This window comes from Misgurnus anguillicaudatus, chromosome 14 (assembly GCF_027580225.2).
Source record: "Misgurnus anguillicaudatus chromosome 14, ASM2758022v2, whole genome shotgun sequence".
In the NCBI taxonomy this organism is placed as follows: Eukaryota; Metazoa; Chordata; class Actinopteri; order Cypriniformes; family Cobitidae; genus Misgurnus; species Misgurnus anguillicaudatus.
Window position 1 is genome coordinate 4888154 of NC_073350.2, and position 25215 is coordinate 4913368.

Here is a 25215-nt window from a genome sequence, read left to right on the forward strand (position 1 = left end):
ACTGATGTGTGAATGATGTCTTACTGGTAAAAAGATGGAACGTCACTGCGTGTGTGAACAACACATTTTTGTATTTACTGGTAAATTCATTCTGGTAAATTTATGGTAATTTACTGGAATTACTGTGTGAAAGAGACTAATGTCAAGAGAGCAGAGACCGGGGCGCTGCAGTGGGCTGGGGAGGATAGGCAGAAGCGGATCCCAGGGAGAACTTAGGTTGGGGAGCCGAGGCTCCCTTCGTCCTCTTCTTCCTCCTGGGGAAGCACAGAGCTCATGGCAGGAGGAAGAGGAATCGTGGTGGTCGTGGTGGGTGAGGAGGACACATCAGAGGTGGTGAAAGTCGGATCCTACCCCCACGACACAGCCCTCTGGGAAGGGGGAAAGTGGAGCGGACCGGTCAGTTCCAGTTGGGTCTCAGCATCCTTTGCTCCCTTTCTTTGAGGCGCTCATTGAGGCAGCTGTCGGAAAAATGTATGCCATGATTAGCTTTTGTTGCAGTTGAGTGTTAGTTATTATTAGTTTGCAAATGTGTGTTGTTGCTGTAGTATAATGCTAAGATGCTAAGGTAGCTAAAAACAATTGAGTAAGTTCAACTAAATGCATAGCAACCACTTACCTTATCTTTTTTCAGTGGGGCATCACTATGCTGTATTTTTTATATCAAGAATCCACAATGATTTGTGACCAAAATCATAAATATGTTCTGTAAAAAGTCTTATAAAGATTTCAAGGTTACATGTAAACCAAATCAGTCTTTCTCATCTGTGTGTACATGAGTAAAAGTGAACACAAACTCAACACAAATTGATTTACTCTATCATGCATACAGTTGTACACTGATGAAGTCTGAAATCACTCATAAATCTTGTTATTATCCTGTAAATGAAATTGCTTTATACAAACTGTATTGCAAAGCACTATATAAACCGAGACTTGACTTTGCCGCAGTAGTTCAGGTGAGATTGCTTGGCTATTGCTACGGTTGAGAGGTTATTTCTGATATTTTTTCAACCCCAGGCAATTTTACAAAAGTATTAGCCGATTTCTCCTAAACAATCTGCAAGGTATTGTTCAAGTATTGCTGATGGCAAATTACCCACCATAAGTTCAATTTACGGTTTAGGGTTTAATTACATCACGAGCTATATAGCTTATAGAAAAGAAACTTACTGAAGAAGAATTTAAGTTAGGAAATTGCTGAATCTGTGTAGCATAGATAAACTAGGTAGCAAACTAATAGTTCTTAATAGTAAAAAGTTTTTTTTCCAAAAAAATCTGTTTATCAGCGCTGAGCAAAGACTTGTAACTCTTATAATCCCACACAGTGAATATACACAAAAGGTCCTATTTTGTACTGTATCATTTTTGTACAGATATGTACCTTTGAAGTACAAATATGTACCTCTATAGTACCAATGTGTACATTTGAGGTATACCAATATGCATCTTTTAGGTACCGCACCAGTGACAGCTTTTGTATTTTTTTTTGTACTTTTTCTGAGAGTGCACTCTGAGAAACCTGTTCATTTCACCCGGCTGTTTTTGAACTGGGAAATCATTTCCAATCTGTTTGACACTACTTCAACCAGTTGTTTTTCCTGTGCTGCCAAGATGAAAACCAACCAAATGGTGCTACAGCTTGCCTCATTTCAGCTTTAGTACTCAAGTTTCTTTTATTGCATCTCTGTGCTACTTCATGAAGCAATTCTTTAGTCAATAGAAAAGCTTATTAACATGAATTAATGTTCCTGCAGCTCAGCTTGTAGAGCATTGTAGTGCAAAGGTCATGGGTTCGATTCCCAGGAGCACATATGTAAAGGGTCAGGAACCATAATGTAAGTTGTCTTGAATAAAATTATCTACAAAATAAACACATTTAAATGATACAATTATGTAAATGCATCAAGGGAGGGGACTGGATTTTGTGTCTCATAGTATTGGATTTTCTGTAGATGGCAGCATTGCATAATCAAACCTTCATTTTGGTTTTGCGTCCTGCTATGATGGATTTATTTGCAAAACTTTTTGAACTCTTAAAAATGAGAAACATTTTGTAACACACTATTGGCAGCAAGATTATCCGTCAGCTTTGTAATGTTTTTCATTAACCAGCAGGAAATGCATTTTTACAATATGTCAAATTGTGTTGAAAGTCATGCACAAGCAAGGACACATGAATTGTTTGGTTAGGATGGGCCCTACAGTAAATTCGTGTTAGCTGGTATCTCTAGGTTATTTTGGGACTGTTTTTCATTACTTCAGTAATTATATCATGCTGTGCTTTCACGGCGGGCAAAGCCGTGTTGAATTGCCTGAGACTTATTTGTTACAACCAAACACAAGCTGTGGCAACTACACAGTAAAAGGGAAGATAAACAAACTGCATCAATGTTCAAACTTATCAAAACCTAATGATTTGAGCACTGCATCACAAAAGCAGGCAATTGCATAGTTGTCATTTTTCAACCATGCGCTCTGCAATTACGCTGTTTGTTTGTTTAATTGCTCATTCAGTCATTATAGCAGCAGGCTTATAAATGATGTCAGTTCATGTGTATGCGCATAAACATCATCTTATAATGTTCAATGAATATCTTGTCTGTCTTTCAGGTCGAAGATTTTTCGTGGAAAGAAGGTCCAAGGAGATTATGATGTTAAAGTTGAACAGGTAAGACACTGATTTTAGGTTTCACAGATATAAACCTATACTGTAAAAAATGGTGCTAAATAGCACTAAACAGAACTAAACTTGCCTATAATAGTTAGCAAAGACTGTTACACTGGTCTGTATTGATGGTTTTGGACACTTGTCAGTTAAGTCGGGCTGTCAAGTGTGTAAATGTAATCACCATTATGGTGATCAATGTTTTGCTTACTAAATGCGTAAATGTAACCAGTCCAGCTATCTGGTTTTAAGATGTTTCAACACTTTTAACGTTAACTTCCGTAACGTTTACTCAGATCTCTCCCCCTCTCATATACAGTGATTCAGCTTAAGAAGAAAAGCCGATTGACAGAGATTATAATTTACCAGTGTGTCTGTCCGTTTAGTAGTTCACACACTGATTCTCTCTTTAACTAAATGCTTAACGTGCACGGTCACAGCTCAACACAGCATGACAAGCTAATTTTTTGTCTACACTGAATGTAAACATGTTTCATGACACCATCCCAGTCAATCAAAACATTTGATGTGACGGACAGTTGAGTCCTTGAATCTGATTGGACGAAAAGTGTTTAAGATCGCTCATAACATGGTAGACTTTACAATAGTCTTTACTGGTAATTTACTGGTAAATTGCCGTTAACATGTCATGTGTGAACAGAACCTTCCGGTAAATCAGTGCTCCCAATTTACCAGTAAGACAGGTTGTAAGATTACCAGTAATTTACCGGTAAGCGCTGTGTGTGAACGAAAATTATAGGATTACCGGCATTTAGAACGGACGACGTCAGACCGTGCTGACAGCTTCGGGCCAATCATAGCGTTTTAATACAGATGACGCGTTTACCCCCGCAGTGTTTACTGACGTTTCCACACACACATGCTGCTTGAAAGTTGAGCACACCTGAAGTTTACGTCCACATTTCTTCACCAAAGTTGTTTAAAACAGCTTACCGCCGAATTGCCGACGTCCTTAGCACGCCCTCTGTGAAGCCTAAAGTGCAAACAGTACTGTTGTTAAAAACGCATTTTCGGTTTGACGTCGTCTCATTCAATGTTGTTTGGTCATGAGCAACTTCGCGACTGTTTACCACAGACGTGAAAACAACAAAATACGGACCGTGGTTATGAACGACGTGGATTGTTTACAAATACAACACTGAGCTCGCCGCGTACAGGTACTTCCGCTTACTCAACGAATTTACCGGTATTTTGATACTGATGTGTGAATGATGTCTTACTGGTAAAATAACGGAACGCCACTGCGTGTGTGAACAGCACATTTTTTTTATTTACTGGTAAATTCATTCTGGTAAATTCATGGTAATTTACCAGAATTACTGTGTGAAAGAGGCTTACGTTGTATCACTCCACCAAAGCAGTCGTGGGGCAGACGTGGCCTAATGGTTAGTGAGTCAGGCTTGTATCATGTCTAGATGACTAAATTAAACAAGACCATGCAAAATTAGATTGAATTAAATGACGCTTTTACAGTGATGACGCAAACTCAGAATTAGGGCTGATTTTTATTCGTTTTAGCTTGTTGTTTTAGCTTATTGTCTTGTTAGGGTACATTCATTCTTCTTAATTTATTGTTTAAAGTTATGAATCTGTTTTTGATAGCTTTTGGTTACAAAATGCTTTGATTCCAAATTATGTACTTAATGATCCTTATCTTTGCAATCTCAGAGCACAAGCTGCTGATAGAAAACCAATGCAGTTGTTCTTAGTTGTGTCAATATCTGTAATTTACTCAATTCAATTAATGGCTGGATTCGCCCAGGGGTTATAGGTATTGATCAAGAACACAGAGGTAATAAATAAGATGTATTTTTCTTTAAACAAAACGATTACATGCTTATCACTATTTGTGCTGTAGTTGTTTAATATTAGACCACCAACACATTTTTCTGCAGGGGTCTTGCTTGAGCTCTTGAGCCCCCTTTGCTGACAGACCATAACCTGGCTCTGTTTGCTGTGAGCATTCATTCAATGGTCGCATATCAGTCGAGAAGCGCTGCGTCACATGTAGGATAACTTGCAGGCATCCGAACATCAGACATGCACATTCAATAGCGCAAGCTTAGTCAGACTCTACTTCCAGATGCAAAATATGCAAGATATGGTGAGTTTTAACATTATTTTGTGATTTATTGGAATGTGATGTTAATCTTTGAATAGGCTGTATATCACATTAGTTAATCTGTTACAAATCTGTAACACCTGTAACAAAGCAGCAAAACTGTTTTGTTGTATCTGTTGTCTAGCCAACTACACTCTCAGAAATAGAGGTACAAAAGTTGTCACTGGGATAGTACCCTTTCAAAAAGGTACACCTTTGTACCCAAAGAGTGCATATTAGTACTTTGAACTGCCAAAATGCACCTTTAAAGGAACATATTTGTACCTAAATGGTACATATTAGGACTTTTTTTAAAAGGGTACTGCCCCAGTGACAGCTTCGTACCTTTATTTTTGACAGTGTACCCTGCTGAAAAAACCAGCATACAAGCAAGACCAGCATATGTTGTGTGTTGGTGCTGGTTTGCTAGTGAACACCAGCTAAACCAACAGCAAACCGGCATCAGCACCAGCATTAGCACCAGCTAAACCAGCCCCAAACCAGCATTAGCACCAGCATCCCATGCTGGTCATACCCGCATATGTTGTGTTTTGGTGCTGGTATGCTGGTGACCACCAGCTAAACCAGCATAGACCAGCATAATTCCCATGCTGGTTTGATGCTGTTTTTTTCAGCAGAGTAGCAGTTGAGCACAGTAGCAAAACAATAACTTTTAGCTAGTGTTAGCTTAGCAGCATAAGTTAATAGTTAAAGGGGGGGTTTAATGGTATTTCAAGCATTCTGACTTATTAATACAGTTATAGAGTTGTTTCCTCATGCTAAACGTAGGCAAAGTGTCAAAATTGCAGTTGGGCGTGTTTCAGAGTATTTCTGTGCCGAATGCACTTCGCCAGGGTTCGTACAAGTTTCGGCTAGTTTTTTTCGATTACGGTTCTAACTGACGTTTCAGGGGTTTTCGATACGTATCACTTCTTTATATGGGCTTCCGCCGGAAAACTTCCCCCGGAAAACCCCGCCCAGCCGTCAGTCAGCGGTAGACGCTAGAGCTTGCTAACAGCTTATCACGCCACTCAGCTTTGTTTAATTTCAAAAGTCAACAATACCACAACAAGAAGTGTGTTTTTGGATGTAAGGAGAAGACATCCAGCCTTATGGAAACAATGGATATAGTTTATTATCCGGATTAGCAGCGGAGTTTTGCGTGTGTGTTTGATGCTGTGGATTTTCAGAACCGGGTCATGACGAGTTACACGTGGTAAGTAAGACTTCTGTCTTATGTTGGAAATAGGCGCGTGTATATTATATAAATGACAGGAACATGTAGTGAATCATAAGTTAAAACAGCGTTGTATAGTGTTGCATGACTCGTACTCGCTCCTCCCGTGTTATAACTCCTCCTTCTTCATTTTTTCGTACGTTATCGGAAAGATTCGGTAAAGCTAATCTTTCTTTTATAAATCTGATTAAACTAAAGACTCTTCAGAGATATAAAGGATGTCATACTACTCTATAGGTACTCCAGATTAATATCAGAAATGCAGTAACAGCGTGTGTTACGTGAGCTTTAACAATTTGGGACAAATGTTAATGTATTTAATGTTAAACTATGTGAGTGACGCTCTGTGAACCAGCTGAAACGGACAAGGAGATCAGTGAGTACATAACGGCTATCGTAGTTACAACACGCATTTGTAAAAGCGAGGCGCTAGACAGAGGTGTAAAGTACTTGAGTAAATGTACTTCGTTACTGTACTTAAGTATTTTTTGGGCTACTTTGTACTTGTACTGAGTATCAAAAATATAGGCAACTTTTACTCTCTACTCAATTACATTTTTGATTGGGTATTTGTACTCTTTACTCCACTACATTTGAAATGACACTTAACGTTACTCGCTACATTGTTTATTCGTCAAATAAAAACGAGACGAAAGTGTCAGAGGGTGATGATTGATAGAATCTGTGGTCGCGAGGTTACACGCACACACACAACTGAGGGACTTCATGTGGCGCTACGCAGGGCAATCATATGAAATCAAAGTACTGCGAGACCGAATCAAATGCATATGGAGAAGTCTGGTCTCGCGGTACTTTGATGTCAAACGCTGAATGGCTTGCGTTGAGCCACCGTAGCGGGACATCTGCGTGCCGCTGCGTATGTCATAAACTGTAGAGAAAAGTTCATGTCTGGTCTGAGAGAAGAGATAAAGAGCAAACATATGGATGCATATCACATTTGATTCTGACACGGGACCCTTTGTTAAACATGTGATGCTACAATCAAAACAAAAGTGAAGCGCGATTGCAGGAGGGTCATCCCGCAAATCAAAGGCAAGCACAAATGTTTATATACTCTGATGCTATTTTATCAGCTAACCTGAGCTGGTAAGTTACATAACTTGATATAACTTACTATATAAGCCAAAATAAACCAGCGAGGTCCTGTACTGATTGCCCGAGTAACTTAAGTACATTATACGATTGATAATAAGTGTACAATTTCACTGTCCTCACATTTAATCAAGTATGCTGTAATGTATTTACTGTAAAGAGGGATGCATGACGGAAGAAATGTAGTGCACTTAATGTGAGATAGTGGTGTTACGTACTACATGTGTTTACAATTAATCTTTCAAATAAACAACTTCACGTTTTTTATATGCATTATCATATTTTTGTTAGTGTAATTTTATTTTACTGGAATTTTTTAAATATTAAAATTATATCTTTTTTAGGATAGGCCTATATAAGAATATTTGGTAACACTTTAACTTTAACCTTAACTAAGGTTCATTAGTTAACAGTAGTTAATGTATTAACCAACTTGAACAAACCATGAGCAATACATTTGTTACAGTATTTATTCATCTTTGTTAATGTTAGTTAATAAAAATTTAAGCTTTAATTGTTTGTTCATGTTAGTTCAGAGTGCATTAACTAATGTTAACAAGATTTTAATAAAGTATTAGTAATTGTTCAAATTAACATTAACAAAGATGAATAATTGCTGTATAAGTGCAGTTCATTATTAGTTCATGTTAACTAATGTAGCTAACTAATGTTAACTAATGAACCTTATTGTAAAGTGTTACCATATATTTATATAACAAAGTTAGGCTATATATTTTTCAGCATGGCACATTCAAGTACACAATGACACTAGACTAAAATTAAATGGGTTTTAATAAAAATTAATGTAGATTTCTAGACTAAAATTTCATGGCATTTAGTTGAATGAAATTAGACTAAAACTAAATCAATTCAGATGACAAAAATATGACTAAAACTTAATTAAATTTTAGTCAAAAGACTATGACAATGTTTAATCTGTGTTTGTTGTGCCAGGTCAAAATTTTGAGGTGTTTGATTTCTTTTCTATATTAGGAAATAAAACCTCATAAATAAACTTTCTTGTTTTTCACTGACCTACAACGTCTCTTTGTGTTGAGGACTAGTGCATCTTTGAGCCAACATTCAGTATGAGTAAAAATACTTGAGTACTTTTAAATTGGGTTACTTTAATACTTTTACTCAAGTCGTATTTAAATTGGTGACTTGTAACTTGTAGTGGAGTAATTTTTACAGTAAGGAATTTGTACTTTTACTCAAGTATGGCTTTCAGCTACTCTTTACACCTCTGGCGCTAGAGAGTACTATTTGTTTGAATGCAAAATACAATTTCATGACTAGATGGGGGTAAATCCTACTTATTGTCCCTTTAAGGTTAGGGTTTAGGGTTAGGGATAACAGTGCACTGCAAAAAATGACTTTCTTAATTAGTATATTTTCTCATTTCAAGTCTAGTTTATAGACAAAAATTATAAAAAATTGTGCTTAAAACAAGCAAAAAAAATCTGCCAATGGGATAAGAAAAATTTTACTTGAATGTTTAAGAAAAAAGTAAACTTATTTCAGCACTTTTTTTCTTACTCCATTGCCAGAGTAAGTGTAAGTAAAGTTTAACAACATGTACAGTATTTACACAATAGGTATGTTATTGTATTTTTCATGTATATGAACATAATAGTTAGTCCTTGTCAAGTCAATCTCGAAAATTGTTTCTAAACACCTTATAAATGTTATAAAATAATTTTTTTCCATTTCTGATTGGCTAAAATGGGGGCTCGATGATGCGCTTAAGACACAGGACATAGACCCGCCCTCAACACAATCACAAGCAGCTATTCAGGTTCTAGTTATATTTGAAAGTTGAAGGAGACAGCAGCTTTCCCTGCGAGTTGAAGTGGTTTCAGCACAGACAGCGAACACGTGCCCAGCATTTGAGAGCAGTGAAAATTGCCTATTTTTCCAAGATTGTGATAACTAATTTTTTCATCATTTAAATTTGGTTGGGTGGTTAATAACATATTTTTCTGTGGTGTGACACATTCTGAAAACCATTTAATATCTGACTGTACAGCGACTTTAAAGTCAAGTGGATCCTAAAATGTATTTAAAGATGTCTTTAAAATGAATGTGTAGTCTTTTACTGCTAAATTATCTAATTAATAAGTAAATCACTCAAGTTAAAAAGCAGTCACTAAGACAGTATGCTACAATATAACTAGATGTTTATAATGCATTACTGACCATTTTGCAGAAATGAAACATAAAATACTCAAACTCAAGTTATCTCAAAGCTGTATAGGCTAATTAAGTTTTTTATGTACTTATATAAAGCTCAGGTTTTTCTTCTCACAATGCACAATAGATCGAGGTGAGCAAGCCCACAATACAAATGAAGGGAACAATTACAGTGTAAGGCTCAATGCATGTACTTCTACTGTCACTTATTACTGCTATTCATTTTATGACCATTTTATTGACTGTATTATGTAGAAAATATTTAAAATTATTCACAGAATTCATTGACATAAAGTAAAGGACTGGTGTTTAAAACTACAGTTTAAAAAATCTTGGGGTGATTTCAACTCTGTGTTGGGTCAAAATGGGACAAACCCAACCTGTTGTGTTGTAATTTAACCCAATGTCTGGGTTTGTTCCTTATTGACTCGGGAATAAATTTGTGTTAGATAATAATAACAAAAAGATCCAAGAAAATGGGCCTTAAATAGAGCCAGGTGGTTGAAGAAAGCACAAAACATCAAGCGATCAGACCACAACAAGGCCAGAGTGGGGAAGAGAAACAACGTTTTGGGAAGGAAACTGACAAAAACACATTTCCTTACCATTGCTGTAGTGTTCTGCTATTCTTGTGTGTATGTGATGTTGTAATTCATTGTTTTTATATTTATGTTGTAATTCTAGGCTGAGTTCTCTGAAATCAATCTCATGGCACATGCTAACGGCACATGCAATGTGGACATGCAAGCCATCAGAAATGGAACCAAAGTGGTTCGGTAAGTTACAAATACTGTTAAAATACAAATCAGGCCAAAATAAATCATTAATTTCAGTCATCAAAATATTCAGCATTTTCCAGTCAACAGTAGGCGTTTTTCCTAAAGGGTTGTTGGTCAGTATAAGATGGTTATTTCCGAATGCTGATTGATCAATAATATATGCTTAATTAATTATAAAGCACAATTTTGACCTCTTCACCAACTGACCATCAGTATCACTTGTAACACCCATAAGTAAGCTTTATTTAATAGGGGAGAGTGGGGCACACCCAAAATATGATGATGAAATGTACTTTCATGCCTTAAAAACACTTTGTCCAATATCTAATTTACAGGAGATTATCTTGTGTGAGAGAAAAAGAACAAAAAGCACAGATTGCTCAGTGTAACTATGTAAAAGATTTGTGTTAAAGTTAACCCTGCGTTAGTTTGTGTGCCACTCACCCCTACTGTAAGGAGCTGATTTGCAACAATCCATTACTGTTCACATGTCTTCTAATTAAATAATGGCATTTGATGAAACAATAAAGTATAACAAACATTATATAACATTTGTGATCCTAATATTTTCATAAACACTGTAATTAAAGAAATATGGCCCCCGTATCATGCCGTCAGAACAGAAGGGAGAACAATAATAGACGCTATTGTTTGCTGTAGGCTCATTCCTTCAAAAGTGCTGAAAAATAACTTAAAAGTGCAGCTATGAAGCTGTCACTGTGAAGGGTAAAACCTGTAAAAAGAATAAGGATCATCATTTCAATTATTGAATATTTGTTGCTTACATTCTGTAAGCTGAATGTATGAAATTATAAATTAGAAGGTCACAGTAATGTAAAAAGGTCAAAAAAATAATTATCCAAAACTCTATCCAAAAAATTCTCAATGTACGTATAGTTTTGCAATGTTAAAATATTTTATTAAATCAATAATTTTCTTTTTATAACCTAATCTTAAAATACATCAAATTCATCTATGGTTTGGTAATAGAGCGTAGACAGGGCCGGAGTGGGACTCATTTTCAGCCCTGGACTTTTATGTCTTAGACCGGCCCACTTTAATTCAAGACAGACTATTGCTGCGTTCGAAAACTCAAGGCAGTGACTCGTTGCCTCGCTGCCTCATGAGGAAATGACTTCGGAGGCATGAAGGTAGCTCAGAGAAAGACTTTCGGACACACTTCTAAGGCAGCGTGTTTGAAATTTAAACGGAGAGGGCCTTTGTGATAACTAAACACATATTTGAAAACTACAATAGTAATTTCTCGCTAGAAATATTAAAATGTGTAAAAAGTGAAAATATACCTTTATTTACACTAAATTGGTGGTCCAGTCGCGTCCTTGGCCGCCATTTTATTTTTTCGAACTCGACCGGACTCGACCAATCACATTCTTAATGTACGTCCACGCATAGGTATCTCAGGAGACAGGAAGTAAACCAAACATTGAATTCGGACATACCTTGATGCCTTGCTGCCTTGGAAAGCTGCCTCAGAAGGCAGCAATTTAGAGTTTTCGGACGCAGCCTATATTAATATAATATCATTAAATCCTCAGTAGCCTACATAAGTCTGCATTAGTGCACTGCTCTCTGCAGCCTTGCAATTCATTGTATTTTTAAATATATCATTTCCAATTTATTGTCAATACAGTAGCCTAAACAGTTATGATTTTGTCATAATCGTGCAGCCCTACCATAAGGTGTTTTAATAGTATTTAATTAAACGTATTCAAAAACTACTGAAAGGGAAGAAATGTGTTTGTTTTTCCCCTATATTTCTATTTTGGTGGGTCATGAGATTACCTTTTGGGTTGAAAACGTTTGGAAACCCCTGATATACAATACACAAGCAAGATTGATCAAGCATGCAGGGGAATAATAAAAATAATAATAATAATAATAATAATAATAATAATAATAATACTTTTTAATTACTTAGATCATGTATATTGCCATGTAACGTAAGGTACTTTGTGTCAAAAAATAACAAATATAAAATGTTTTGCTTGACTAATTTACTTTTTTCCAATAAACGTATGAGGTATTTATATAGATTTAAATAGATTATTGATACTCTTGCAATAGACGGTAATGACGATTCGTTGACGATTTATTGTTACATCTATTGTCAGGATCCTGCCGGAGTCTTGTTTGGTATTAATATCTAGTTTAGTATGGCAGGGTTCTGACAGTACAATGTTTTGCGTGGGAAAGCGTGGTCTTAGTATTGTTATATTAGACCACGTTTTTCCCGTGTCTCGTCACTTTTAACCCGCTCCCTTGTCATCCTCTCCTCATTATTGTTTGATTTATATCACCTGTTCCCCTCTTGATTTTCTCCCCTATTAAATCCTCTTGTATTCATTGTCCTGTGCTTCAGTCTTGACGTTTGTTCCATAGTCCTGTGAGTACGCTGTCTGAAGAAGTCAAGTCTAGATAAGTCATTGTCAAGTTTATTGTTTGTTTAAGTCTGCTTATTGGTGTTTACTGGTTCCCTGTTGCTTTGCCCCCTCGTGGGCTTTGTTTTTCCTGTTTTGTTTTCCAATAAATATTCTGAGTTAACCCCTTGTTTTCTGCGTTTGGGTTCACCCCTGATATCCCCGAGATTCCTGACATCTATGACAAAATTACAATTTGTAGATTATTTTCCTTTTAGAGGCCATTCGTAGCAAGAGCTCGTAAGGGTTTGATAAAAAAATGCTCATTTACAAGAAAACATGTCTGGCGCACTTAGAGGGTTACGCATCTGAGCTCTTCGATTTTTATTGTATTATTTGGTTATAAAATGTGTCATTTTTTAGACATTACTTATTAAAGGAGGACGTACAGTATCCACTCATTAAATGCTACTCATTTTACATTTACATACATATATTTAAATTTATTCATTTTGTTGACAAAATCAAAAGTGTACAAATTACAAATAAGGGAGAATTTCACATTTTGCCTTAAATGCAAACATAATCATCTTGTACATATTGTACTCATTGTGTCTCACACAGATCATTCAAGCCTGACTTTGTGTTGGTCCGACAGCATGCTTTCAGTATGACACAGAATGAAGACTTCAGAAATGTCATCATTGGCTTGCAGTATGCTGGAATCCCCAGTGTCAACTCACTGGAGTCAATCTATAACCTCTGTGATAAGCCATGGGCTGTGAGTATACACTACTCTACACTTCAGCACTGATCTCAATAGCATTTGCTAATGACAAGAATGTGCTGTAAAAAACTCTGTAGAAATGACAATATTACTGTATTACAGTTGTTTGCCAGTAACTTACTGTAGATTCAAATTCATGTTATTTACTTGCAAAAGTCTGCTCAATGTTAAATGAACATTAAACATTTGTCTTTACAGAATAAAACCATACAACATAAGCCTCATGCAAAGCCCTCTGGGAATAAATCTGAAGGAAACATATTTAGACAGAAAAAGGTTTATGAGGATTTCTGGTTCCCAGAAGGCTTGGCATGAGGCTGTTATCTTATAGCTTTATTCTGTAAAGATAAAGTCTTGTTCTTGTTAAAGGTTTATTTAACTTTAAACAAAATGTTGCTAGCAAACAACATACACCTAATCCACAGTAAGTTACTGGCAAAGAGCTGCATAACTACAGCAATTTTTTACAGCGTGTTTTTACATGGACTTTAAAGGGACACTTTAGAAACGTCTGACTTCATTTTGATTATGTGTTTTTCCCAGTTTGCTCAGCTGATCAGCACTTATGCGCGGTTGGGACCAGAAAAATTTCCTCTTATTGATCAGACGTTCTACTCAAACCACAGAAACATGGTAAGAGCACATTCAGATATCCACAAATGTTGTGTGTGGTGATAAATATGGCAAGCTGGATTGCCAGATGTCGCACTTTACTTGTTTTTATATTAACAAAATATTTTCTGGTGGGAAAATTCCTGGCAAAAAAATCCCACAATAAGAGCTACAGAAGCATTTTATATGCAATAATAATAATATGTCTGATTATTTACAGCATTTTAAGGGCTGGTAAATCACTTTTATGTTAATTAATTGTAATACTTTTATCGATAAAAAAGTATGTAATTTTGAAATTATATCAATATATGTTTTATGTTGTTTTAACTTAGCAAATTTGGTAAAGCAATTTCAACTTGTTTAAAGTTATATTAGCTCTTCACCAGCCAAAATGTGAAACAGAAAGTTAAACTGACTTGCACAGCCAATTAATTCAACTTTTGAAAAAAAAAAGTAAAATAAAAAACAAATTACAGTGTGCACAAAAAATAAAAAAAATCTAAAACATGTATTAATCTTAACTAACCACTAAATCCTTCACTGTAATACAGGACATAAAATAATCCTATAAAATACAAACCATTCAACTGAGTGAATTTAAACGTTTTTTTTTTAAATAAAAGTCATACACTGCATACGAAACTGACAACTTCCATACAATATAGTATGTGAAAATTAGTAGGCAAGGCAAGTAGTGTGTCCAAATTTATAGTATTTGAACAGTAGGCGAAAAGTACCAGGATGGCCTACTACTTCTGGCAAAATTTTGAAGTGTGCATTCACTTTACTATCCCATGAGCCCCTGGGACATGAGTTACCCAACGAACAAGGAGAGGCGTCATTATTTTCAAAAATTGCTCTATTCAATTGTAAATACAGTACATAATGAAAACAGTTGATCCTTGTGGTTAAATTGCACTTGTTCAACAGCATCCAAGTTAATGGCTCACTTCTTGTTATGATGTTATACGTACAGTAAATCACGTGATTTACAGTATTAACATGGTGGATGTAGTACACTTGAATTCAATGACACTACCCATCTTCATGCTATATAGAATGCACTGTTGTAATTGAGTCAATGAGTACTTTATCTAATTCAGTACGTACTATGACAGTACGCGACTTCAGATGCAGGGATATTCTTTTACCAAAAGAAAAGTTTTTGCACTCCAATCTCTGCACAGAGTATGCACACTGCATACTTCATCAATAAACTGGTAATTAATCTGTGCATAACATATCACTCCTGAACTGAGAGAACTGACGTATAACTGTTGAAATGATTTCATGCCTGCAACAAGAAACATGAATGCCGAAAGTTCACATCGTTTGATGTTAGGTAATGTTGACCAACGTTTTTATTATTAGTTAACATAAGCATAATGTTGTATTTATACACATTAGGCATAAGTGTTTAAACCTCTCCATTAAATTAAACTTTTTTTTGTGTATGTCACTAATGTTTTGTGTAATGTTTGTGGACACTCAATAATCATGTGATCATTTTAGGGATACACTACACATCTGAAGCCTTTATTAACACTGTGGTGATGTTTTGTTCAAAGTATTTTAAGGCTGTTTTCTATATAGTGCTTTTATTATACCATGTGTGTTTTCATTAAAGACAGAGCATATTAAAAAAAATAATTTTAAACTTTTAGCTTACAGTACATTGGTTTACATCATGAATGGGGTCTTTCCCCTCTCAAACCCCTGTACAGAAAAGTTTAAATGATTAAATTAGTTTAACAACAATTGACTTTGAAGTTGATTTCATAAAGATTCAAGTAGGAGAGAGTTGGGCAAAACCCAACATATTTGGGTTTTGGCTTAGTCATTTAAAAATAATTGATAATCTCTGCTACAAATGACCACTTAAGGTTTGTATGTGAAACCTACAACATTCGTAAAATAACACATTCAATGCAACAATTGTCATATTTTGCCAAAAAATAAATAAATAAAAATGCACCTTTAAACCACAACTTCTCGTCTAGCCTTGCGATTTGCCAGCAATGTATACGTAATAACGTTGAAACGTCACTCGTGACGTATTGCTTAAAATGTTTAAAGTGTGCATTTCACATATGTAATGCGTGACCTTTCCACGTGATTATGTTATACGTACAGTAAGGTCGGGCTGGCACCTCACATGGCTAGAAGTTGTGATTTAAAAGTATATTTTTAGGTGAAAAAAAAAATGGGAGAAAATGACGATTGTTTCGCTAGATAAGACCCAAGCTGCGCTGAAACGACAATTTTAAACTGAAACTGTCAACTGAAAAATTCCTCATAAAACTTAATTTCTTTTTGACTGAACAAAGAAAGAAATAAACATCTTGGATGACATGGGGGTGAGTAAAATATCAGGATTTTCTTAATGAAAGTAATCTTTTAAGACAAAAAAATTTATTTTCAATCAATTATTTTCCCTGATGTTGTATTTACAGGTATCATTTTGATTAATAAAATGTACATTGTTTTCATTTCATTCACATTGTATACTGGACTGTAAAAATAGCTGTAATTATGCAGCGGATTGCCAGTAACTTACTGTAGAAGATAAAGGGCCCTATTTTAACGATGCAAGTGCAAAGCGCATGTGATTTTGTGGGCGGATCTTGGGCGCTGTTGCTATTTTCCCAGCGGGAGAAATAACTCTTGCGCCAGGCGCAAATCAATAAGGGGTTGGTCTGAAGTAGGTTCATTATTCATAGGTGTGGTTTGGGCGTAACGTCAAATACACCAATCAGAACGCTATCCAACATTCCCTTTAAACGCAAGTGCGCAAGTTCCATGGCGGGTTGCTATTATTATGACGGATTTACCAGGCGCACCCCAGAAACGGTTCACAGCCAAGGAGACCGACGTTCTTGTAAGAGCAGTCAAAGACAGAGAACTTGTTTTGTATGGCGCCCAATTCAGCGTCGGTTAAACCGGCGTGGAAGGAAATATAGCCACAATTGTCTCATCAGCTGGCATCCGCTACAATGATATCAGGAGACGGGGGAATCCCAAGCTTTCCAGCATAAATCGGGCACGCCGTGTAACAGGAGGTGGATCTGCCTCTAAACAGGACCTGACGCCAGCAGAGGACATCGCTGCGTCCACACTCACCGCTGAAAGTGTTTGGGGCTTTGAAATCGGACCCAAGAAACGCAAGCAAGGTCCAACCCCAAAGTACACTTACAAATCAAGTTCATATACAATTAAGGTTTCTTATGAAAACATTTTAATTATTATTTACATAAAATAAAGTAATACAGCCACACAACAAACTTATGAAAATATTTTAATTGTTATTTGCATGAGAATTTTTTAACGCAGCCACACAATAAATAAAAACGATCACCTCCCTTATCTCATGTGTTAAAATTTTTTATTGTAACAATTTATGATTTGCAAAATTAACTGTTGCATCTGTGTAGATTAGATAAGCAATGCGCGTTGTGCACGCTATACATTATGGTCAAGCATGCGCCCTTAAAATAGCATAATGAACAACGCGCAACGCGCCACTGACTTTAGACTAGTTTTTCTTGGTCAGTGGCGCAATTGTTTTTTGAAACTGCAAAATAGCATCAGGGATGGTTTGCGCCGGAACACGCCTCCTTTTTTGCGTTGAACTGCCCAGGGAGCGCAATATCATTCCCTAGTTTGCCGACGTGCATCTGTGGAGGGAAAAACCCGCTGTGCGCCGGTGCAAAATACGAATGATACATACGTCACTGACAAAGTCAATTGCACTGGGTGCAAGATAGGGCCCAAAGACTGAAAATGTTTAATGTTTATTTCACTTTGAACAAACTATTGCCAGTAAATAACATAAATGTAAAATCTACAGTAAGTTACTGGCAAACAGCTTTCTATAATTTCTAGAGAAATGTTTTACATTGTAGGCTTAGTTTTACTGTAACAAACAGCTGTGTAAAAAATATTTTTAATCCTAGCTATCAATTACTACTTACTAGTTGCTGACATGTTTCAAAATGTTGCTGTTTTAGGTAACAATGTAAGGTTGGATTTGGTGACTTACAAATCCTACTCAGAAAAAAAAACAAAAGATGAAGAGATTTACTTGCCTCATTCCTCCAAAACACTTTCAATATCTTAACTAAAAGCACATCAAAACTTTGCAGAAATTTACAGAAGATAATTTTCTGACATTCACAGAAAAAAACCAAAAGTACAGATTGCTCAGCCCCGTGTAACTACAGTATGTAAAATAGCTGTTACAATTAACCCAGCATTAGTTTGTGTCCTCACTATTTTAAAAGAACAGCATGTCTCGGCATATTTAAAAATGAGAAACTGCTCCAGTGCTTGACGTTCTGGGTTTGCAAATGGCCATCTTGTCATTTTGAGGATCTTTTGAATCTCCTCTGTACCAGCTACATGAACCGTCACTGTTCTCCAGACAGGCGTACTCCAGAGCGTGAGATGTGAAGGGTACCCACACACAATCTTTTTGAGACTGGACACAACAGGGTTTTTCTATACACAGAGAGACCTGCAAAGATCACAGTTTGACAAAAGTTTAAGCTTAAAATTATTGAATTATTTATTCACGTTACAGGTCGGCATGCGTGACTTTCTTTCACTGGTGGAATGTGAAAGGAGATGTTAGGAAAATGATATTCTCTGAAAGCCTCAGTCCTTGTTCGTCATTCAAAATAAAAGGAAAGAGACAATGAAAGTAAATGGGGACTGAGGCTCTCAGTTACATTATGCCTTTTATCTTCCTCATAAGAAAGAGTGTCATGCCGTTTCAGAACAGCATGAAAATAAATGATGACAGATTTGATATTTTTGGATGAACTATCCTGCATGTACAGCAATAAATCAATGTGGGCTGCTTATCAGATAGTGTCGGTTTAGTGTCTGAAGCGGTGGTTAACCTTTACCGTGGTCACATATTGTAACTATAACATTTTAGCATTTTACCGTGCAGTTACAGCTCATCTGAAGTGTTTGGTTGAGGTTTTGTTGTTCTGTTAAGGACAGACTGTCCCAATGCCTGACAAGGTTACACATCTTCACCACAATCCCATCATCATTCCATAAGGTTCCTTTAAAGCAAGAACAAGCAGAAAAAACAGATTCTCATCCGACACATTAAGCAGTTGACTTTTCATTTCAGATGTGTTATCCACAAAGATGTTATGTCGAGATGTTCCTAACTGGCCTAAAACAGCTGTAGACTGTGTTAACTTTGTTTAGCCAATCACATTTGGGATTTTCTACCAATTAACAATTTTTCACATTTTGAGGGCAGTCAATATGTAGATTGAAAAGTAGCTTAAATGTGTGAAATTTTGATACTTTTGTTTGTTTGTTTTACTAAATTATACCTGGAAAAGGTCAGTGTACAGTACGTTTCATTGTTCGGGTAAATTAGATTTTTTTACCAATTTAAACAATAAATGACGCTTTGCGGATCTCCAACTCAATCTCTGATTAAAATGTGTCCATATAGGGTGTGGCTTTAGATGAAGGGGGTGGGTCTAAAAATTCGTCTGACAGAAACGGCAAAGAGCTTGTCTCACTGCTAGTCAGGTAACACTATACTTTTTGTATATCTCCATTTTTAACACACCTGATTTACAACTAAAGAGTGTGTCACAATGTTACCTTGAATGTGTGATGGATTGATTTTGAATGTGTGAAATGATTTTACCTGAAAGCACATAGAGGCTGCGCTCCAACCTGATGCCACATATGCCTTCATCTTGATGTGTATAGACATACTGAATTTGCTTAGTATTGTTAAAACTGTTTAACACCTAAAAAGAGATTTTGTTATTCCTATCTCCATATTCATTATTTCATCATAAACCATATTTGTAATATTCTTAGAAAACGTCTCGGCTACGACTGTAACCTCTGTTCTCTGTATAGGGAACGAGATGCTGTGTTATGAAATGACACTGAGAACGCCACCAGCATTCATGCATCTAAATAAACCGTGATACCAGTTTGTTAGGTAAAGAGGGATGATGTCATGAGTGTGACAGATACCAAAAGGCAGAAAAAAATTATATGTTCTTTGTTTGGGGGTTAGTTGCTCTTTTTTACCTTAAGCTGTCACCCCAGACATTTCATGTGCACTGCAAAAAAATGACTTTCTTGTTTTTTTGTAGTAGAAATATCTAAAAATTCTTAAATTAAGATGCTTGTTCTTGATTAGCAGAATGACTTAAGAAAATAAGTCTAGTTTTTAGACAACAAGCAAACATATCTGCCAATGGGGTGAAAAAAAATTTTGAAATAAGTTTTCTTTTTTCTTAAACACTTAATTCAAGCACATTTTTCTCACCACGTTGGCAGATAATTTAGCTTGTTTTAAGCACAAATTTACTTAAATTGTATTTTTCTATATGCCTAAAAACTATACTTATTTGCTAACGTCATTTTGCTCATCAAGAAAATAAATCTTGATTTAATAATTTTTAGATATTTCTACTGAAAATAAGACAAAAATACTAAGTAAGGAAGTAATCTTTTGCAGTGTGGACAGGGATTACATCTTGATGACGAACTGCCATCTTGTGAGACTGAACTAACACTAGCCAGTCATCTAAAGCATACCCTGAAGTCCCAGAGCAAGGGTTGAATCCATACATTTTGTGAACTTGCACAGAAAGGGAGCTAGGCTGACCAGAAGCACTTGATTTTGGTATGCTTTGCCCCCAAAAACACACTTAAGAACTTCCTGAGTGACTTTGACAAGGTTGAAATTGAGATGGCTAGACTACTGGGTCAGAGCATTTCCAAAACTGCAGCTCTTGTGGGGTGTTCCCGGTCTGCAGTGGTCAGTACCTATCAAAGGAAAAGCGGTGAACTGGCGACAGGGTCATAGGCAGAAATGGCTCATTGATCCACATGGGGAGCGAAGGCTGGCCATGTGTTCTGATCCAACAGACCAGCTACTGTAGCTGAAATTGCTAAAAAAAGTGAATGCTGGTGATAGAAAGTTCTAGTTGAGTCCATGCCTCATGCTGTTACATGTGTTTGTGTTTACGAGACTTGATTATTGCAACTCCTTATATGTGGGTGTCTGTCAGAAGGCATTAAACTGTCTGCAGTCAGTCCAGAACGCTGCCACTGATTTTTGTTTTTAAATCCCTGAATATGTAAGCCTCATCTTACCTTTCTGAGATTTTAGTAAGGCATAAACCGAGAAATCTAAGGTCTTCGGATCAATCACTTTTAGCTGTCCAGAGAACAAGGTGCAGACGAAAGGGTTAACAGTCTGCCTTCTCATATTATAGCATCTTGTACTCTAACATTTTTTAAAAGTCAATTGAAGGCTCATTTTTTACACAAAGAGCTGCTGAATGACAGAAGCTGACATGCGCTGTCTGCGCTTCCCTTTTATGGCTTCCGTTATTTATTGCACTGGTGACGTCATCTCTTGTCGCCGATAAGACAGACTAATTTAACAGTTTATTTATATGCTCGAACGCTGGTGGCATTCCTAAAGTGTCATTTTTATGATGCAGCGCTGAGTTCCCTTAAAAGGGAACATAGAATTTGTGATGCTTTTTACATTTATTTTTAAGATTATTTGAGCAAATTTTCTCTGAGCCAAAAGAAATTCACAAAATAGTCATGCAATAAAATGACATGTACATAATTATTAGGAAGAGCATATTACTTCTTTTATTGATGAATATGGCAATTTAAAAATAGAGTAGCATTTATTTTAACTTACCTTGATCACTTTGATTTGGTATCGAATTGACCCCCATCCATCAGATTTAGTGTCCTCACTAACAATCTCCTCACTGGTTACTTCAGCTAGAATCACAGCTGGAAAAATAATGAGTCATTAAAAACCTTTTGGCATTGTGGACTTAATAAACTCTCTTTTTAAGAGCCACTATTTTCCTTTTCATGTTAACGATCTGCAAAGTTACAAATTCCAAGTCTACGGTGTCGCAAGTTATTGTCTCCAAATGAAATCTCTTTTCTTGAAATACAATAAACACAAGGATTGTAGGCAACAGTATAAAAATAAAAATGACTTTCTATGAATTTTTTCTCTTATGTGGCACAGATCGGATATGAACTATGAACATGTAAACAGGAAAAAGTGCATAGATTCCGATATTCTTAGATTGGTTTTAGGCCTCATTCATAATTGGAAAAAAATCGGATATGAATCGGATACATGCATTTGTGTCCGCAATTTAAGTGGACATATCGGATGTTCCCATCTTAAGACCCGTCGTACGTCACTGATAAAGCGACGGTGGCAAATGATGTTAACTCCTGTAGACACTACCTGTAATCTCATTACTTTTTTAACAGTGTAATGGAGGCTCAGCTTAGTGAAGTTATGCTGAAGTTTCATGTGTTGATACAGAAAGAAAGCTCTGTAATCTTGTATGTAAACATTGTATAATCATTTTGTCTGTGTCCATTGCATGTCACAACGTTACTTCCCATGTGTTTTACGCTGTTCTGGGTCAGTATGTCTACCTTATTTTACCAAGTGTTTAGTGTAAATGTTGATATCGTATATGCTTTTAAAAGATGATGTAAGCGGGGGCAACAATAATAACATAATGTAAGCATCACAGCAGAAGTCTGTCAGTTTTTGTCATTTGTTTCTGAAACACGAAAATGTCCAGTGCATTTATCATTTCAGCCTCCACTTTGCGTCATCCTACTGACCTTGTCCAAATTTAATCTGTGATAACAGTCAGATTGCTGTACATTATCTTTTACATAACCAAATATTCTGCCCACATTATCTTTGTTTTTATTTGCATTTCATAAACATGCTTCATACTGTCTCCTTTGTATCCTTGCACAGCAACATTGATGAAATGTTACAAGTGGACAAATGTTTGGAAGTAATGTCGTCTTAATGTGTGTAAAACTGTCACACAATAAATACTGACATGGATTTATGATTATTGCCCTTTTTTATAAGTTTTATTTTGAATTAAAAGTCAAGAGTCTGTAAATGCAAGCAAATATGGTTTTAGTGCGATGTGCAGATACTGCAACAAAAAGAAGAAGAAAAATCTGTGCTAAAATCTATTTCGATGACAGTAAAAGCTAAAACTTTAAAATGCCTCGTAAGAAACGCCCTCATCCATATTATCTCTATTCCCTTGATATTTATCAGTTTCCCCAAAGTTCAGAAACATTAGGGACATTTATTTTAGTAGATTGATAAGAGAGTTTCACTTACCTATTCGAGAATTGCAGAAAAAAATTTGAGGATGTATTGGGAAACAACTGCAGCCCTCTGCCGCCTGTTTATTCAGTCCTATGGACAGAAAGATCAGCATAACATACAAAAGTGTGCCACCCATGATTAGAAGAGAAACGAAATAAAAATCCTTTGAAACAGATGTTTTCTTATAGCTCTCTCTTTCTCTCTGCTGTGATCCTCTTCACTTTTGAGGGAAGTTGACGTCTTATGTATGTAGAGTCTGTGTCTGTTTGATAAAAGGAACCGCCTTCTATCCCAACAAGCCCCACCCCTCAAACAAACACAATGTTAATAAAAAAAAACCGTAAAATTAATCATTTAACGTAATTCCTGACCTGTATGATTTTTGTTATATCACTGAAATTGTTAAAGTTCATGTTGCCTTACGTCGCCTTATCAAAGCCAGACCTACGACTGCACAGAAACATCTGGTGTATTTCGCAACTTAAACTGTTCAAGAGAAGTATGTTCTTGTAAAAATAGCTGAAAGTCATCCAATCAGCAGGCAATAGTCTGCTGAAAACATTAACATGCAGCTCATTTTTTTCTAGCAGTGTGGCTTACACCAAGAATGTTCTTGAGCCGCAGATAGATTGGGAGGTCTTTCAGTATGTGGTATGCATGTTCTCCCTGTTTTGGCATAGGTTTACCCCGAATTCTCCGGTTTACTCTCACAGTCCAAAAAAAAACCATGCAAGTTAGGTGAATCAAAGATAATATATTGTGCATAGATGACTAGTTCTCGCCATGGATGCTGGACTGGTGTTAAGAATAAATAAATAAATAATAAAATGATCTGAACAATTTTTATGATTTGAGCTTTAGGTTGTACTCACACTATCCAAACCGCGCTTGGGCGTGTTTGACCCCCAAAGCCTGATTCGTTTGACTAGTGTGATCGCTCTGTACCGCGCCCAGGCACAGACTGGTTAAACGCACCCCTACCGGGTTGCAGAGGTGGGCTGGAGCGCGGTTCATCAGGTGCAGAAGGCTGTGGTGTGAGCACGATTCAAAAGGTGAAGACGTCAGTTGGCGACCACTCACCTTCATCTGCCTCCGTAAAAACCTTTTGATGCGCACAGCGGGGTTACATGAATGTCCGAGCTACACACGTGACAGATCAACTAAGCAATATGATGACATGTGAGAGAGCTGTCTAATCGCGCACCAAATGACTCTGAATAAAAAACTTATCATTACAGTGGGTTCCAGTGTTAAGAGAGCGTTTTACTTCCTGCTTTTTTCAAAACAAATTGCATGTTAATGACAAAAGCGCGCCCGGGCTCGGATCGATAAAAGTACAGTGTGAGTGCGTGCATCTGGGGGAGTAGGGAGGGGTGACAATCGCGCTGAGGCATGGTTTGGTTTGAATAATGTGAGTGAGCCCTTATCTATTCAATCAGATGGAGCTGTACTTGTATGATTAGAAAATAGCTGATGTCATCAAGATGGTTGTTAAGTGAACTAACCTAGAGAGAGAGGTGTCTAGACTTACCATTAAGACCAATAGGATATAAATCATTGGCTTGTTGCTACATTGATATTATTTGTGCTACAAAGTTCTATAAATTATGGTTAGGATAGTACTGAAACCATCAGAGAGTGGTAGATCGGTGACCAAGGACACCGTTGGATGAGTATTGGTTGGAGGAGACCGGAAGGTAAATCTTTGGGTGTCTTTGACAGAGCACAAACCTGGCATGCTTTAACGAAAGTGGTTACATCCTTAATCATTGAGGGCCACCAGAATAAGTTCTGCAGCAAGTGTAAGGTGCGAGATATACCTGGATGACCAGCGCTGACAGAGGTGTGGACCCATTGTGTCACTCCATGACTAAAACTCTGTGGAACATACTGCTTGTTAGGAGGACAATTTTCAGGCACAGGTTATTGCAGTTGTTCTTTTTGTATCTCCTCAATTATGTCCCAGGTAACAGGAGCAATGACAATAGATGCTGGAAGAATGCATTCAAGTGTAAGGGTTTCTGTAGGGAGATCAAATTAACCTGGATAAAGCATCTGCCTTACTATTATTACTTCCTGGTCAGTAGGTTACGGTAAACTGGAATTGGGTAAAAAAACAGGGACCAGTGA

The 25215-nt window shown here is 36.6% G+C and overlaps 2 protein-coding genes across 2 annotated transcripts in view; one reads left to right on the top strand and one right to left on the bottom strand.

Moving 5' to 3' along the window:
- syn2b (synapsin IIb) overlaps positions 1-25215 on the top strand; it is a 142450-nt gene that overhangs the window by 53869 nt on the left and 63366 nt on the right. The window contains exons 2-5 of the mRNA XM_055183745.2: positions 2611-2668; positions 10015-10106; positions 13112-13268; positions 13818-13907. Of these exons, the coding sequence (XP_055039720.1) occupies positions 2611-2668; positions 10015-10106; positions 13112-13268; positions 13818-13907 (397 nt within the window). The remainder of the gene's footprint in view (positions 1-2610; positions 2669-10014; positions 10107-13111; positions 13269-13817; positions 13908-25215) is intronic.
- LOC129427343 (metalloproteinase inhibitor 4) lies at positions 17283-23515 on the bottom strand. The gene is made up of 5 exons (XM_055183761.2): positions 23098-23515; positions 21607-21704; positions 19570-19675; positions 18837-18961; positions 17283-18402 (listed from the first exon to the last, which is right to left on the bottom strand). The coding sequence occupies exons 1-5, from the start codon at positions 23219-23221 to the stop codon at positions 18190-18192; spliced, it is 666 nt and encodes a 221-aa protein (XP_055039736.2). The 5' UTR covers positions 23222-23515; the 3' UTR covers positions 17283-18189.